The 19,046-nt window shown below is 36.4% G+C and overlaps 1 protein-coding gene across 2 annotated transcripts in view; it reads left to right on the forward strand.

Annotated features, from left to right (window-relative positions):
* Nucleotides 1-19,046, forward strand: part of LOC131956635 (mucin-5AC-like) — a 37,132-nt gene that overhangs the window by 13,045 nt on the left and 5,041 nt on the right. The window contains exons 1-2 of one of the 2 annotated variants that reach the window (XM_059321160.1): nt 14,402-14,534; nt 18,648-18,866. In XM_059321160.1, the coding sequence (XP_059177143.1) occupies nt 14,442-14,534; nt 18,648-18,866 (312 nt within the window). In that variant the 5' untranslated portion in view covers nt 14,402-14,441. Of the gene's footprint in view, nt 1-14,401; nt 14,535-18,647; nt 18,867-19,046 lie in introns of those variants that run through there. The other variant, XM_059321161.1, reaches the window with a different exon arrangement.

Here is a 19,046-nt window from a genome sequence, read left to right on the forward strand (position 1 = left end):
TTATATAAGAATATTCGAGAAAGTTTAGGGGAGATCACTCCCGGTTTATTTATTTTTAATCTCTTTAGATTCAGGATACGAAACAATCGTTCTAGTTTTTTGTTTTTTTTTTTTCTATAGGGTAGGAAGGAGGTAAATTGTTAGGCCTAGGGGATTAATTGAATTGTCTAGCGTAAATTACGATTCCTAGAACTGAAGAGTTCCAAGAAGGGATGCGATCCGGTTTGTGAGAGTGTTAGATCTTCGCGGAGTCGCGGTCACGAAGCTTCGCGGATAGAAAGTACAAGCGATTTAGCATTCGACCAAAATTTCTTCATCCCGAAGCTTTAGCTAAAAGATTATCTATTAGTTGATCGTTTCGAGAAAAACGTAGATTCGGTTAAGTGTTTGATCTCCAATTCATCATATTACCAGCTTTAAAGTTAAGTTTCCCTTTCAAACCTGACGGTCTTTGGGGCAAGTGAAGTAGAGTTCACTTGTTTCTGTGACCTCGGCATATGAAGAGATTACCAACTTTAATTCTCTCCTTTTTTAAGAAAAATATTTAGGCTCTTAATACAAAAGAGTCTGAAGATGATGGGGGAGGGGGGGGGGGATCCCGATTGTCTCTTTATTCTTTTTTACATTAACAACTCCAGAAATAGATACTTGTTCACGTGGTCATGTTGGAAACCCCTATTTCACTTTCCTTAGACCTAGTTCCTAGACACGCCACATTACCCCTCTGGTGCCAGAGCAGTGTTAAATAGGTTATTCCTACATCCGTCAGACACGGCATTTTTATTCCTAGAATTACGATGACGTAGACACGTCTGTTTAAAGTACTGCCTTAATTAGTTAATTAATATCAAGTGTTATTTTTCAGCCATGACAAAAATATATTCTTAATATGCGTGTGATGTAACAATGTTTCCATGACGTAAGCATATTTATATATTTATATCAATGTGTGAGGTTATTCCATCACTTTTTATTGCTGCTAAACCAGAATTTATTTCTGGCATCTCTTCCGGGAAACACCCCCCCCCCCCCCCCCGAACATGATAGAGTTAATATAAAAATAAATACATTAACCATAGTGTTCCCCCCTCCCATGAAATTTAATTCCCCCCCCCCCCCCCCCCCCACGGAGATAAATGACCGAAACAAACACTGGCGGTAACCAGTTTAAAATGGTTTTCTTTTTTTTCAATTCAAAATTATCTGAAATCTAACGTATGAAATAGTGGGCGCCAGAGGCGTAGCGAGGGGGGTGGGGGCGGGGGGGGGACAAATGTCCCCGGGCGCCGACCTCAGGGGGGGGGGGGGGCCAAATTGAAAGTTTGAGGGGGGGGGGGGTAAATCGAAAGTTTGAGGGGGGGGATGCAAATGAAAAGTTCGAGGGGGGGTGTAAATCGAAAGTTTGTCCCCGGGCGCCGGGAAGGGTCGCTACGCCTCTGGTGGGCGCTAAAATAATCGACCTTTTATGAGCCTTTATGTTGGACATATTTTACATATGTATTTAAACAAAGGTCAACTCATTAGTAGGTTCTAAACACTTTAAATTGATTGATAATTAAAGTTTAAAAAGCTCATAATCACTTAGAAGCAAAGTTTAGTCCTATATTTCTACATTTGTTTTCCTCATCTCTTCAATCAGCCTTCTCAAATACCACAAGGTTATGTAGATTTTAATCCTTATGATTATATTTAATCCTTATCACCGGAGTATTAAGTAGCTTTTAATCCCCATCACCTTAACATTAATTAGATCTTAATCTCTATTACTTTGAATTCGGTAGATTTTAATCCAAATTACCATACTATAACGTAGATTTTAATCCCTGTTTTATAGTACTAAGTAGTTTAATACATATCACCATAATATTAATTAGATTTTAATTCCTAGGAAAATAGTCTTAAGTAGATCTTAACCCAAATTACCATACTCTAATGTAGATTCTAATCCTTGTCAAATAATATTAAGTAGAGTTTAATACATATCACCATAATATTAAGTAGATCTTAATTCCTAGTAAAATAGTCATAAGTATATTTTAACACTAAGTAACACTTTAAGATCATTGTGGTCGGGTTTGTATAACTCATGCTAAGCCTGAAAGTTCTGAGTTCGAATCTCCGAGCAGATGAGGCTCGATAGCTGGGGTCAGCAACCCATCAAGGAGAGAAAACTCCAAAATCAAACAACTGCTGCCTTTATACTTTGTTCTTGGATGAGCAAAGTCTATGGAAGCAAATCCAGAAAGAAAAGCAGGCTGAAATCAGAGTCAACGGCCTAATGGGAACATACCATTTTGACACGTAATACTTCATTGTGTTGGAGGAAATCACGTTCAATATTACAATTAAGAACGTAAAAATAGAAGAAAAAGGGTAGATTTTAATCCCTATCAACACAGTATAAAGAAAATATAATCCCTTTCATCTTCTCTAAAGTATTTAGTACATTTTCGACCTGATTCTTATCAAAACCCAAACTCTTAAACTATAACCCTTAAATCGGTGATTATATATAAACTTAAATTAGTTAACTTAAGCTAAACTTTAATTAAAATGAGTCTAGTCTGACCTTACCAATGAGTCAGCGTATATCATTTACTTAAAAAACATATGTAAGTAATTCAACACCGTATTCTGGCAATTTCAAGTAAATTCATGATCGTAAAATGTATTTTTAGTTTTATGAATGAAGCTCGTTATTTGGCATACCCTCATGTCGGTGACTGGTGGTGAACTACGGCCCACTAAAACTAGGTCCCTGTCATGATTTAGAGGCCTTACCCTAACCTGCGATCATTCACTAAAACATATCGTGATATCGTATCGTGACCGCCCTACGTCACTCATTCAGATACTTCACTTTGTTCTAAAAAAGCATGGCCTTCTGTAAATCGTGGGTGGAGATAGGGTGTGGTGGATGAGGGTAGAGGTATTTTTACCCTCTATTTGATATTGACTTAAACCTCCCTTGATGTTTATTCGATGATAAAATATCGTGACGATGTCACATTATTCATCTTCTCGACGTTAAAGTTATTTATGTCTTCTTAATATCCTCGTGATCTAAGGTTAGGGGCGGGGTGAGAAAGTGTGAGTGATACTCACAACCAATATGGCAAGGCAAATAGATGGATTAAGGTCATCGGTTACAATAGACTTAAATTAAGACTAACTTTTCTTACCTCACTAAAGTATACTCTGATTTTCCTACTTAATTCTCATTGTTGCGATGTTGTAACATGAAAATCATAAAATAACACCGTTTGTCCCTACAACACATTAAAATTGTAACAAATCTTTCAAACATATTTCACACAATATAAAATTATGCCGTTCACATTGAGGGGAAGGTTGAAGTCCTATTTAGGTGGGACATTCCATGAAAAAAATGTAGTAGATTGTATGACATCGACAAGTGAAAAGATAGTGTGGTCAGCACTATCCACTGTCCACGAGTACAGACGGGTACACATTAAAGCTGAGTGGGCTCAGAAACGCCTTACGACCTCGATCCTGATTGGTTACCAACCGTATGTAGTCACTTCATTCTCCAAAAGTAAAAGAGTAAAATACAGTACTCATTCGAACCTAACAGTTAGTTTACTCATCAGAGCTTTGTGGACTCAGTGACGTCATACGGACACGAAACCAGGATTCGAACTCGAGACTGTAGGGTAAGCAGCTTCAAACCACGCCTTCCCTATCAAACTTAAACACACACACACACATGCATACACACAGACACACACACATACATAGACACATACATGAACACACACACACACACCTCCCTGACCTGGTGACCTCTCCAACAGCTGGCTTTAGTCTTGAGCTCACTACATAAGTCAGCATTGATTTAATCCATCTCAAATAGCTCTATCCGTACATTACGCTACTAACATTCGTTAGAATACAATGTATTAAAAAAGAACGGAATATTATTTGGTGTTTTAGAAAGCGTTTCAATATGTAGCCTTGGTGGAACAATAGAGGGGGGGTCAAAATAAGAAGTAAAAAAAAGTAACATCAGCTTACAATGCTTAATATTATTTATATAGACACAGCCCCCCCCCCCACAGTGTTTCTTCCAGACTTTTTTCTCCGGGGGGGGGCACTTGAAATCTTCGGGGGGGGGGGGGGGGGGGGCGGTAAACTTTCTTCGAGGGGGCGGACACTGTTAAAAGTATATATTCTCTATATAAATTATATAAATTTCATTTCGTTCGGGGGGGGGGGGGGGGCGGTAAAAATTTTTCGGGGGGACAAACTGGAAGAAACTCTGCCCCCCCCCCCCGACAGTCTTCTTCGGGAGCACTTAAAACTTTCGGGTGGGCAAAGCCTAAATTTTCCGTGGGGTGGGGGGGGGGGGGGGGTGTTGGGGGGGGGTGAGTTGGACCTTGGTATAAGTATATATTTGTTATATAAATTCTACATCGCTCGGCAGGGTGGAGGGGTAGTAGATGGACGTGTGGTTGGCTTAATTTCTCCCTGGAAATACTTCTTCTTCTACAATTAAAGTAATGGCCTTAATGTTTAAACCTAGGTTTAATAAATTTAACTTTTTATTCTTCTAGCGGTACCGAAACCGAATCTAATAATAAAACACAAAAGGTACGGGGCTACGAACGGCTACGCAGGTGTAAAAGCAGCCCCTTACGACAAACCGGATACTGCGAATGCGTCACCTTTGTACTGTGACGCTACACCACGTGAAAATGTTATGACTCTAGAAACACGTGGTTTATGAGTCTAATGACACATGACGGTTATCACCTGACCAAAAAAAATCCCTCCTTCTCCCCCACACCTCCATTCTGTTTGTTTTCCCCAAGGTCAGATGAAATCAACAAAATGGAACAATAACAACACACAGATGAGGGGGGAAAAAATTTGATCGTTTAACTGAACTGGAAGAAAAGTTTGTTCCAATATTCTTTTTAATATTCTAAAAAAATTGTGTATTTAAACAGACCAATGTTATCTTTAGGAACTTAAAAAAAATATTATGTTTTCGTGTAAATTGGGGGGAGGGGGGCTGTTGGTCTACAAGTGACGTCACAATTCAAGGGGAGGGGGGTCGGAAGGTGAGACGAGGCAGAGGCGTAGCGACCCTTCCCGGCGCCCGGGGACAAACTTTCAGTTTGGCGCCCCCCTAGGTAGCAAATATTCAAATTATACTTTCTATTTGCACCCCCCCCCCAAACTGTTTATAATGCATAAATGGAGCTAAAATGACATTTTAATTAGTTTTTACAACCCATTTTGGCGCCCCTAAGGTCGGCGCCCGGGGACATATGTACCCCCCTGCCCCCCTCCCATCGCTACGCCTCTGAGACGAGGGGAGAGGGGAAGGGGAGGGTATCAGAAAGTGTGTCTACACCTTGTTCACTATTGAATATTTGAAAGTAATTTTACAAACTGAATTTTAGCTGTTATTTCGCGTTTTTAAAAGGGCTATTATGTAAATGGTAATGCTTTCCAGAAATTGATGTTTTAAAAGTTTAAAAAAAACGCAGTTTGATTATATTTTTTTTTGGGGGGGGGGGGTGTAGGCTGAGCTGTGAAATCACATCAGAGGGTGGGATGAGGGTCTGGATTTTTGTAGCGTGGAGGTGGAGGTAAAAAAAATTGTCTTTAAAATGTTTCCATTTGTGGTGGGTTTTTTTTTTGTTACGTTGGTTTTTTTTTTCTTTTACGTTTAAGTCACATTGAGCCTGGCTTTTGTCACTTTAATATTTGATGGGTCACTGAGAGACGAGTCACTGATGGATGGGTCACTGATGGGTCGTGGATGGGTGGGTCACTTGTGGGTCACTAAAGTTGTGTTCACGTAAACGTCATCCGACCCTATTTTGTTAGGTAATATATATTTGTATAAGGATGAGCAAAAATAATTCCTATTCTAAAGCCTGTATAATTGAATGATGATAATCTTCCATAGTCCTATAGTGGTAGCTCCCTTTCGAACCTGATGTTTTATGGGCTAGTAGAGTTCACCTGTTTCTGTTACCTAGGCATACGAAAGGGATAGTCTGGTCAACAATAGTATGGTGTTTTTTTTTTAAATTTATTTCTGTTTTAACATTTATTTATTTCCTATGAGCCAATATGTTAATCCATACGAAGCTGAAACGTCCATCTTTTAAGTCACACCTTGACGATTTGTGTTGTTCATATTGGATTCTTCCAATTTGCATTTCAGCGTTTACATTTCATTATCAGCGTTTAATGAGTTCATATTCGACCATTACTATCATTAGTAAACCATTAGCGTTTTCTCGGGGAGTTAATTTTTAAAAGTGTATGCTTGTAGGTTTTGTGTGTATGTTATATATAAAAATATGTGTATATAGGCCCTATATACATTTGTATGTACATATATATATATATATATATATATATATATATATATATATATATATATATATATATATATATATATATATATATATATATATATATATATATATGCCTATATGTAGACACATTCATACAATTATAATATTATTATTAAACACATATATTTATAGACTTACTTAGAAATATCCTTACCGCAGCCAAAATGACTAAATCGAATATTTGTTCTCTACTTAAATACTGTTCCTAAAATTAGCAACGCTTCAAAGTTCTTTTCACCATGACCATTTATTGACATCCAGTTTGTGATTGGTTATGTAACCACGTGAGGAGGGCTTACATAGAACGCAGTCAAGCGTGGCTGAACTTCTTTAACAGTTGGAGATATAAGGGCAATACGAAAATAGCAACAAGACTTTGGGTGACCTGAAAAAAAAACTGTAAACACCCCGTCGTCGCTGACTCATGCCGTGACTCACCGCGTGAATATGTTAGGGTTGCCTGATATATCGGCGCGGCATCGAACCGGATACCTCCGCCTTAAACTAGGTCAGCTAAAATTAGACTCCTACACGTTCAATATTCTTGTGTACAACTAGACCTATTTTATCGGGTTCCCTAAGGCTCATAAAAAACTAAGATAAAGTTTGTGATCAGCTATATATATATTATATAAGTATATATATATAGATGTATCAAGAAGTATGAATTAAGCGTGTAGCAGAACCAATAAATATTTTTTTTGTTCGAAATCAACTTTTTTGTACATTGTTCAGTCAGATTTTCTTTCATGCATCTAAAAATATATTTACTTTTACCAGTGTCCATTCTCCCCCCACCCCCCGTAAAATATAAAATGCATCCCCCCCCCCCTTTTTTTTTTTCTCCCGTTTAAAAAAAGACGGGAAGAAAATGTATGTTTAGGTAATGTGGGTCGGGTGCTAGATTTAGCTATACAATATGTAGAATAGTGGTTTATGAAGTTGCTACCTCACGTTGTAAGAGGTGGATGGTGGGTTCAAAATGTATTCTTATTTTGTTATATAATTATACATGCACGATCCTTAACTACATGCAAAATTTAGTCTACTCCATATTCAATGGACTCCAAACGAAGCCTACGTCTCTCACGTTTTTCTAGAACATTGAACCCGTTCACCTTTTGAACGCATGATGAAACCCAAGTCCGTTATTTCGTCGTGGGGTCGCCTCTCTAGCATTGTGATTCACATTGTCTAGGTTTGTCAAGTGCGGCTGTACCTTGATACAGTAAGCCTCGTGTTCCCTCTCAACATCTCTCTGTCGTCCACGAGTGTTGATATGTCGTCGAGTATGGATGTAAGTCTCAGTTTGTAGATGTATCGTTGTATTTATTCAACATTAAAACAATACTTTGATGTATATCACATGATATGAAACGTTAAAACAATTCTTTGAAGTATATCACTTGATATGATTCATCTTGAGTTCATCTAGACTAAATCAATTAAGGAAACATAAACAGGCCCAAGTATTACTACTTAACTGACTTATCAATTATGATTAATTAAGAATCTAGTTTTTAGTAAATGTAAAGATTCGTCTATAAAATACATCTGCACATTAGTACGTTACGTTACGTCACGCACTCATTTATATATATATATATATATATATATATATATATATTATATATATATATATATATATATATATATATATATATATATATATATATATATATATATATATATATATATATATAATTTTTATGTCATATATATACCTATATAAATGTATATGCATATAAAATATATATTATGTATATTTGGATATATGATCACATGATATATGTATATATATTGCATAACTATATTTTATAATTTTATTTACTATATAAATAAACGTATTATATATATATATATATATATATATATATATATATATATATATATATATATATATATATATATATATATATAATATGGCTACTGATTTCTCATGACTAATGAAACTGTACAGAATCGAAAGCAGAATTCCCGTTTCCTACGCTAAATTTTACTATCACCCCCGAACATCAGCTGACGACCTGACCTAGATAGAATTCACTGGTTGAATGAATAGGATTTCCCCGATGCGACTGACTCTCTGATCCCCCGCCTTACCCCACTCGTAACCCCCGCTTCTCTCGCGGAATCCTTTAAAGGATATCTTCTAGCAACCCTATGGGTCCCGAAGGTGTTAGTGTAGTTTCTCTGAGATTTCATGACTAGACTCTAAGCACTATCACTGCGGTACTTCGTGTTGTTTTTGTTAGCCGTTAAGGTAGGAACCTTTCATTGTAATATGTCTCTTACGGTGACCCTTATACGAACGGGTCTATGTCTGATTTTATACATACATACACATCCACATATATATATATATATATATATATATATATATATATATATATATATATATATATATATATATATATATATATATATATATGTATGTATGTATGTATGTATGTATTCCATTGACAGAAGAATTATATTTCATTTGTCTCTTCACCACGGCATAAGAAGGGATAATGTGGTTAGCTCTAAGTCCAGCCATGAGCCATTTACTTTCCCCAACATAAGTCAGGTACCCATCCGCTGTTTGTAATCAGGGTAGTCCTCTATTGTCCCAAGTCCGAACAGAGATCCGAACTCTAGACCTTCCGGTTAGGAGCCAAACGAAACATAGACAGACATATATATACAGACATAAAATTATGCTATCAAAAAAAAAATACAACCCACAATAATAAACATACAAAATGTTACAATTCTTAATAAATAAATCAAAAGATTTCTAAAAAGATTTTTCGTGACTTTTTTTCTATGACTTTATTTCTGTGACTTTTTTTTCGGATAAAATTTTTCCATTGTGACTTTCTTTTGTGACTTTTTTTTTCCTAGCAAAAACTGACTTTTTTCTGTTGTTTTTTTCCTGTGACTTTTTTTCTGTTCACCATATTATAAACAGATTATGAAAACATAGTGTTGATTTTTTTAAACCTCCTGATTTAATCTCACAATGAACACCATTTGTGTTCTATTTAATGTCATTGTCATACTTCACAGGCGTCAGAGTGCTGGCACATTTACGTAACAAGTAAACTGATCTTACACAGCAGTAAAAAAAAACAGTACTGTTATAGAAATGGCTCTTGAAAATTACCTTTTCCTATTTTGCTTCTTTCTACTGGTATCGCTGTATTAATTAATTTCAAGATTAGAGTTAGGTCGAGGGTAAGGGTAGGAAAACAATAGGTGCAGGGTAAGGGTTAAAAAACAATAGGTCGAGGGTAATGGTAGGAAAAATAAGAAGTCCAGTGTAACTTAGGGTAGGAAAAACAATAGGTCAAAGGTAAGGGTAGGAATAAAAAAAATTGCAAACGATTTGGTGTAATTTTGTAATGTTGGTTTTTTTTTAAGTTTTAATAAACAGATCTATGTATTTTTACCAAACGAAAAATTCTACGATTTAAAATATTGCTAACATTTAAATCACAGACTTTCATCTTGATTTTAAATATTTCCCTTCCTCTCTGAATTTCGCGTTACGATCAACTTGAAAAAATTGTCATTCTCGTTTATGTCATCTTAAAAATCAGCGAAGTAACTAATGAAATAACACACTGTGTGTGGGTGTGGGGTGGAGCGGGTGTAGGAAGTTAAAGGGGTGGGACAACACCCACAGCAAACATCCGGTCTCATTATCTTAAGACAAAGACGATAGGTGGAGAAGCTTAAAATAAAACTTTCCGATTCGGAAATTTAACAACCGCTTAGCTGGGGTTTTCCGAAATCGCTTGAAAAATTTTTTTTTCAAGGACGAGTCTCGTGTAGATCCGGTCAAGGCTGGTAGTGGTAAAACTACTGGAGTATAAAGCAGGACTGGTAGTTAGTCAGTGGTCGGGCTCAGTGGTATTACACTGGTCCTTGTTTTTGTTTTTTCTGTGACAGGGCACTTATCGTGTAGATATTCATGATTAAGTCGAAACACTATGAGTAAGTACTAAGTAGGAAAAATGCTAAGCTATATATGAGTATGTTTGTCTGTGTATCTGACAGTCTACTATATAAATATGTTTTATGTCTGTCTGTCTGCCTGTCTGTCTGTCTGTCTTTCTGTTTGCCTGTCTGTCTGCTTGCCTGCCTGCCTGTCTGTCTGTCCGTCTTACCGTCCGTCCGTCTGTCAATTTGTCTGTCTATTTTATTTTTATTTTAAATCTTTTATCATTTACACAAAGAAAGACATTTATATATTTAAATCGGCACCGTTTTTAATTATTGGTCATGTGTATTACTCAAGTATTTAAGATAGAAATCAAACATAGTTTCACATGTAAGAACATCGACCATTTAACTATCAGAAATGTGTCCAAGAATGTACAATAGTTTTATTTATTTATTATTTAGTGCATCTAAATGTATACCATTTAAATGCTGATTCGTTGAGCCATAATTATACAGACAATTAAATAACTAATTCATTTTTTTTAAACAAAGGAAATGACGTATTTAGTTTTATTACACTTTCTAACTTACTTCTTACTTGTTAAATTGTAAATATCTTCCCCTTAGTTGAACTTAAACATACAGAAAAACCTAAACGACCTTTGACCTCGTAAGTGTAACTTGGGTAACATCTCGCGTCTGACCTAATAACTTGTTTTGAAACGGAACGATAAACTTAACCGCTATAAGAAGTTGAGGCTGGACACCAGGGTTCTCTCGGTGCGTTAGGATTGTTAAAGTATTGCATAATGTCTGGAAATTCGACGTGTACTTCTGGCGGGGCGAGGTCGGTACGGAAACCCGATCATTACGTTCGCACCCGGTGAGTTGTGAGTAGGCGGCCGCGCTGGAAGTCAGAAAAAAAAATAGGTCGTGGGGGTGAGTGGGCCGCATGTCAATAACTATCGTAACGTATAAACGGGGGAAAGGGGGTGGGGGAGTGGGTTAACGATGAGAGGTGAGTAGGACGTGTGTCATTTAAGGTGTAAGGGGGTGGGGGGAGAAATTACTTTGCACTCAGTTACCTTCTGGTTGATGTCAGGTTCTTAGCGGGTGGGGTTGGGGGAGGGGTGTAAGAAGATATTACTTTTTACCGATTTCACCCGTTTTTTTTTTGTGTGTCATGTTTGATGGGATAGGAGTGAGGGGTGGGTAGGAGATGTTATTGCTATCCACCCGTTTAACCTCTGGTAACCCACACTGGCTTCACCCCAATAGCTCACACCCTCCTGGTCACACCTCTTCCCTCCACACCCCCCCCCATCTGTGGCGCAGGTCGGGGAGTGCATCCCAGCACCTAAAGCCCCCAAGAAATGCTACACAATAAAATTACAACAACGCGTGTTAATCTTCTTAAACCCATATACACTGTACTGGTTCACCTTTCCTTCTCCACCCCCCCCCCCCCCATTCCCACCTCCGAACTTGGCATGCTGTATGGGTAAGGGTCAGTTGTTTTGTTATACTTGATGCAAGAGCTACCCCCTCACCCCCCTCACACACACACACCATCACCACCACAAATACACACATCTCTTCTGCATCAGAATATATTTTACCAAGACTAACAAACTTATACCATTCTACTCAAACAAAGTCTGACACAGACAATATCAAGAATCGATTGGATACTTTCCCATCATACTAAAACCATCCAAATGTTGCCAGTTTCTTAAAAAAGAGAGACAGATCTAGCCAAACTTAATTAAATTTGTAGTAAATTTATTGAATGAAACATGAAAGAGCTGTACCCGCTGTTACCATACAATCCTGAATCAGCTACATTAGGGCTTTTTTTCTGAATATTCTGTCATTTATTTTTATGAAAATGGACCTATCACTCAAACCAATTGCAAGTAGAATTTATACAATAATAATTTATTGTTTATATATTTATATACAGGCTTTTGTCAATACAGAAAAAAAACGTAAATAACTTATTTTTTATAACGCGACTAAGCACTTTATAAAACTGAGTTATTAATTACAGTGTATCTTATTATTTAATAATAACATACTGCATCACAATCCACCTACTAGATATCTACATTACGTATATCAAAACAAACGACACATACATTAACAGAATGAGAATTGACCCATTCACAACATGACAACTGAGCCAGACACGTAGGCCTACAACACGTCAACTGATCCATACACCAACAACATAACAACTGGCACATGAACGTACAACACGACAACTGCACCATACACCAACAACATAACAACTGGCACATGAACGTACAACACGACAACTGCACCATACACCAACAACATAACAACTGGCACATGAACGTACAACACGACAACTGCACCATACACCAACAACATAACAACTGGCACATGAACGTACAACACGATAACTGCACCATACACCAACAACATAACAACTGGCACATGAACGTACAACATGACAACTGCACCATACACCAACAACATAACAACTGGCACATGCAAGTACAACACGTTTAGCTGATCCATACACGTAGGCCTACAACACGACAACTGCCCCATACACCAACAACATAACAACTGGCACATGAACGTACAACACGACAACTGAACCATACACGTAGGCCTACAACACGTCAACTGCACCATACACCAACAACATATTTGACCCAAACATCAAAAACACAACAACTGACCGATACATCAAAAACACTACTGACCCGTACATCAACAATACATCTGACCCACACACCAAAAACCAACCGAATATAATCTTTATTTATTTATTTTTCATTGGTTCACTTCCCATTTATAAACAAAACAAACAAAAAATCATCCATTAATTTTCTTCAACTTCGGCCGATTATGATATGACCATGACAAATTATATTTTTAGAAGTCTGATAAGTAAAACTAAAAAAAAAAAATCTATGCCCTATATCACAAACAATATCACGGATATTTATAGAAGCCTGATTAGCAGCTTGCTGGCAATACACGTTGATTATTGCGTAATGTCATGTTGGCCTATCTTCGGTTGCTTACTCAGCTAATTGTATGAGCGATTCATAAGTTCCTATATTCGTACACTGTATTTGTACACTATTTCTTAATCTATCCGTATGTAATGTAGTTGGTTTTAATCGTATGTGTTAGTAGATCTACAAATCCTCTGGCAGGAGTTCATGGTGAAATATCATACTTATTGTGATAAATTGGTGTGTTCATTTATACTATGTGGGATTTATTTGAACTCTCGAAAACCTAACCTGGTGTATTACATAACACTATTTTATTTTTATTTTATTTTTATATTAAAAAATTGTTCACATTAAAACTGCTGAATTAACAAAATGTAAGTAAAAATAATTAAACCTACCTATAAGTAGACTAGGTCAAAACATATCTTTAACATTATATGTTTTTAACTTTGCTAAAATTAGTATTAGAATACAAATATTTATAAGTCTAGCCTACATCATTAGAAAAAATAAAATAATGTAATTTCTAGAACTAAAACTATTTTACCTTTCATCGTGAACAAAATAAAACACTTAACCTTTTAAAAAATGACACCAAAATGAATGTTATATTTTGAAGGTTAGCCTAGTTCATACCAGCTTGCGCCGCTTTGGTTACGTCACAACGAAAAATAGGTTAAGCCTAGGTGAAAAAGCGTAACTGTTGTCTGCTGTAAACAAGTTAGGGTTGCCGCGCTACGTCATTTGTCACGTGACTTGGCGTTTTATTCAGATTTAGGTCATGTAAAAAAATAACAATTCTTTCAAGTGCGAAATACTTGGTACATAAGTTTTATTTATGAAATAAAATATATCTTATTTCATTTCAAAATTGATATATTTTACTTCATATCATTCGTTTATTAAGCTTTAATAGTAACAAAATGGTAGAACAAAAGCCTCAGGGTAATGGGTTCCCTACTCCATATATGGTGTATGACGTAGGATTTTTTTGATTGGTTGGGATAGCTGTTTCCGATTGGTTCAGATTCGGGATACCCCTATATAATGGACTTTGTTTACATCGTGGTTCATTTCAAAGGCAACACTTTCGAGGTACGGACGTAAAATAACATATATGACTGTACTTTACTTGGATTATATTTGCAAGCTTATGCAACGACCTACCACTACAGAAGGTGGCGGAACAGATCAGAAGGCAGCTGAACAGGTAAGAGAAGATGTTATCGAAAAATAAGTTCACCATACGCGACAGCTAGTTCACAGTTTCAATTTTAATAGGATTGTGAAATGTGAATTAAACACCGTCATCTTAAGAAGCCGGTGAAATATTAAAGGTTTTTTTTTAAATAGATCTAGTGTTCTTAACATAAACTTTTAAATCTAGTTTGCGGTTGCCATTCTCGAATTTAAATCTAGATTCTAGGATCTATTCTAGATTCTATCTATTTATTAATTATTTCAAAGTCGAACACTTTTTGGCGTTTTGTCAAAACATTTGAGGATTTGTAAAGTTCTTGCTATTGTAAATATCGTTCACGATGGAATTTTTTTTTAAATAACTCTAATTTTTCAAAGCTGCAAACATCATCCGATTGCATATTGTATAGAATAAATTGTTTTGGTTGCTAGCACAGTCTACTTCGCTCAAGTAGGCCATTTTGATTTCCTCGTTGTTTACATGGTTTTGACCTACATTCACAACGAGGCAGTACTAAGCGTCTGTTAGAAACTACTAGAATAACGAGATTTTTTTTTAAAACAATAATTTAAAACCACAATTTTAACGTCGGGAGGGAGTGGATACTTTGAAGAGGATCTTGATTTGCATTTGTTGTTCTACATTTAATAGTTGTTATCAAAAGCATGTAGCTAGATGCTTGTTATCATAATGTTATCCAAGACGAAATCTATTTATAGATCCATTTATAAACATCCACTGTATTTTTCCACGTCAGTTTATTTACAATTTTCCATAACAACTCAGTCCTTTGTTAAATATTCGGCTAACATGTTTTATATTTTTCCATACTTTCATTTTGATTTATATCTATCTAAATCTAGTGGTAAATGAGTCCATTTTTAAAACCACTTGCCTATCTGTTGTTAGTCTGGCCCTATGCTAACTCTCCATTGGCTGGTCCCAGCTGTTCGACCTTGAGGCGTTGTTACACAACAAGTAGTTTACACAGCTATAAATAAGTTATGTAACCCGACCTTTACCTTGGTTTCTTGTGTCGGAATGTACTAGATCACGCAGGGTGCATGGTCTTCTACATTCTGTCTGTGGTGTATTAGCTGATATTGTATTAGTTTTAATGGTACTGTTTTAAACAGTACGGGTCTACTTATCATCGTTCTACACAAACCTCGACACCCTATTACAATAACAAGTCTGCTATCTGTAATACTGGTAAAAACTAGAGGGAAAAAAGCCTAGTTCGTGTTAGACCATTCCCTATGTCATGCTGAGTCGTCATCTTTACCAGTCAATATTAACTTTTCTTTTCGTCCCTATTTAAATTATGTTTTGAAGAAGAAAAAAATAAGGTTTGTAAATTCAAGATGAATAGCTGATTGTTCATTAAAAAACTATATTATTTTTCGTATTTTCAATAATGCTGTATAACGTAGTTAATAAAAGCCTAGCTATTTTATTGTATGTAACCAGATAAATTATATATTTTTCTGTTATTCGCGTGTTAGGTTTTGTGATTTATCGATTGGGCTCTGGGTATAATTGGATCGAGATAACGAACTGTTCACCTATAGTGCGGAAGGCGGTATAGATTCAGTGAAACACCTCACCGTGTAGGCCTACATACCCGGCATGATGAAATAGTTTCACCCATTGCAAATGACTGACATCAGTTTATTAAGATACATGCCGCCCACACGATCAAACCCAACCACCCCCAAGCTACTACTTTCTTGAAGGGTAGTGACAAAAATTGAAGAAATTATTGTAATGCATCTTTTTTAACACGTCTCTTGTCTTAAAATGAAATTTGACTTCCAACCCCCACCCTGGGTTATTGATAACATAGTGTTCTTCGTATGTAAAATAAATAATAGTTTCGTTATTACATAAATTTATGTTTTTTAATGTACCAAAATGTAGAAATAAAGTTTATTTAGTAAGCTCCTCTTTCTCGCGTTCAAACTAGCAATAAGGCACCTTACGTTAGACTTAATTTATTTTTAAGTTAAATTCAATTTCTTGGACGATTAGCTTAAGATTGTCGTTAAATGAAGGGAATATTCCAGTTCGGTGCCATATTATATTAACGTTGGCGGTAACAGTTTTTTTTCAGTTGAAAACTTCGCCCTAGACTAGGAGGGAACCCACGCTTTTTTTCTGTGGGTCGTTCTAAGGCTTGACAGCAAGCGCACCTAACGCAATAGGTGGTAACAGCACAAAGGGCAATAACTGACATAAACAATCGACCGTCTTCGATTCGCCGTGTTTACCCCCGCTCTGTTGCCGATAGGTCAAGGTCTTTCTAGACCCGTCGAAGCGCTCGTCGGGTCAAAGTTCAAGCCGAGGTTAAATTGTTTACCGGTCAAACGTAAACAACGTGTCCAGTCTATTAATAGATGACGATGTTTATCGTTGGTTGTATTGGTTATATTAAGGTGAGCGGTTAAGCAATCTCATCGTTCATTGAGTGATTGATTGTTGTTCACGTGGCATACGTTGCCACGCCCACTCACGCGAATCCCAGTCACCGTGATATTGTTTTCAAATAACGTCTCGATAATGATTACAAAAAAATACCCTACCACTCCCAAAAGTAGGTGGAAATCAACCACGCCCACATTTTTTTTTAAACGTTTGTCGGTCGGAATGTCTTAATTTCAAAAGTAGGCCCTACTTGTAGGCCTGTATTAAGGTTTTAAGAACATTGTTGGGGTTCAGAGATATAGTTAGGGATGGTTATCTAATGGATTTTTTTTTTTTTTTTGCTTCACATCACCTGATTGTATATTTGGTTTGTGTTACAGTATTGATATAAAATAATTAAGATCTCGCAATCAAGGGCGAATTTTTCGTCATTTTACTTCGATTTTCTTTCTTGTAATTGAAAGTCATACTCGTATTCGTAAAGCTGGTATCGTCATTAACAATACTAAATGACCAGACTATAAGCATAGTTGAAATAAGATCAACGATATCAGGTAATCGAGTATGTGTATGTGACTAATCGATAAGAGTCGTATTTTGAGTGGCCATCCTCGGCTCGCGCTGCTACCCTAAAAATAGTACAATAAACATCGCGTGGGTCAAGTTTAGATAACTCTAGCTAAAAACGGGTTGTTTTTCCTTGCACTAATTGACATTGAAATATAATTTTAAAAGCCTGAGTTAAAATAAATAAATAGCACAACATCACAGCAAGAAAGATAAATACAGGAGAAAACGTTTAACTCAATAAATTGCTTAAATGGCTTTTAACTAGTTAGTTAATTAATTGCTGATGCTATTTTTAAAATACAACATGATTGATTGGAGGTTATATAAGTTTTCGCCTAAAAAAATATTCTGAAAATGTATATAAACCAAAGCAATTGAGTAAAGTTGGTAGTTTGACGAGATCGAATTAACTAAGATCAATTCTCGTTCCGTTATTGTTAGTTGGTTTGTTTTGTTTATTTTTTCATACGGTGTTTTGTACATAGAAATATAAAAGTGTTTTCGCGCATTTCAATACGTCATGGCATATGTAAGTTATACACTATGTTTAAATACAAGTTTTTGTTTATTATTTGAATCTCCTTCCTAATTTCTCAGCTAAATGTTGTGAAGGCCTTCTTCTCTGTTTAACTGTAAACAAAAAAAAAACGTATTGTTTAACAGAGCAAGGTTTGGTTTACTGTTAGATGTGCATGTGGTTTTTTTTTTTAGATTATGCTGTATAATTAGTACTCCATTGCGAGTATACTGAAATGTAGAAACTGTACAGTGTAGATACCACTAACCAATATAGGAGAGTAAATAAAGATGGGGAAAATGTGGATGTTTATCACACGCTTAAATATTGATGTGTAGAATTATATTTTTAAATAAAAAATCAGTCACGTTGCTCGTGTTACATAACCGATAACCGGTTCAGCAGCGCGTGATGGTGAGTACACCACGTGACATGCTTGTTACGCGTTCAGACCACGTGATATGCATGTTACGTATTTTGACCCGCGAGTGTAACGATCTCAACGGTCTTACACCACGCCGTGTAAGTGGGTTTAAAAAATTTTTTATCATTATTACCAAATTGTCCTGACATATTCCTTGACGGTTGTTGTTTTTTCTCTCCAATTCCAGAACATGAGTATTGGCGAGAACAGCAAAGCAATGGCGAAACGTCCGGGCAAACGACCGGGCAGGAAACCTTCGAAAATTGACGAGCGCGCCAAACTGGAGCGCAGCCGCCAGAGTGCCAGGGAGTGTCGGGCGAGGAAGAAGCTGCGGTACCAATACCTGGAGGAACTGGTACTGAACAGGGAGAAGGCTGTGTTCGCCCTCAGAGACGAGCTCGAGACTGTAAGTATATCAGCAGACGTCTGGAAAAAGCACATTTCGGTTAGCCGTACCCTGCTTGAGAATATGAATAGCGATTTTTTTTTCTAGAAGTTGTACTTTATTATCTAGTATTTTGGTACTTAATGTTAGTCCTAAGCTTAAAGACTTAATTTTAGTCCTAAGCGCAAAGTTAACTAGCTA

This window comes from Physella acuta, unplaced genomic scaffold, assembly GCF_028476545.2.
Source record: "Physella acuta isolate Inbredline_101_S28 unplaced genomic scaffold, ASM2847654v3 ptg001164l, whole genome shotgun sequence".
In the NCBI taxonomy this organism is placed as follows: domain Eukaryota; kingdom Metazoa; phylum Mollusca; class Gastropoda; family Physidae; genus Physella; species Physella acuta.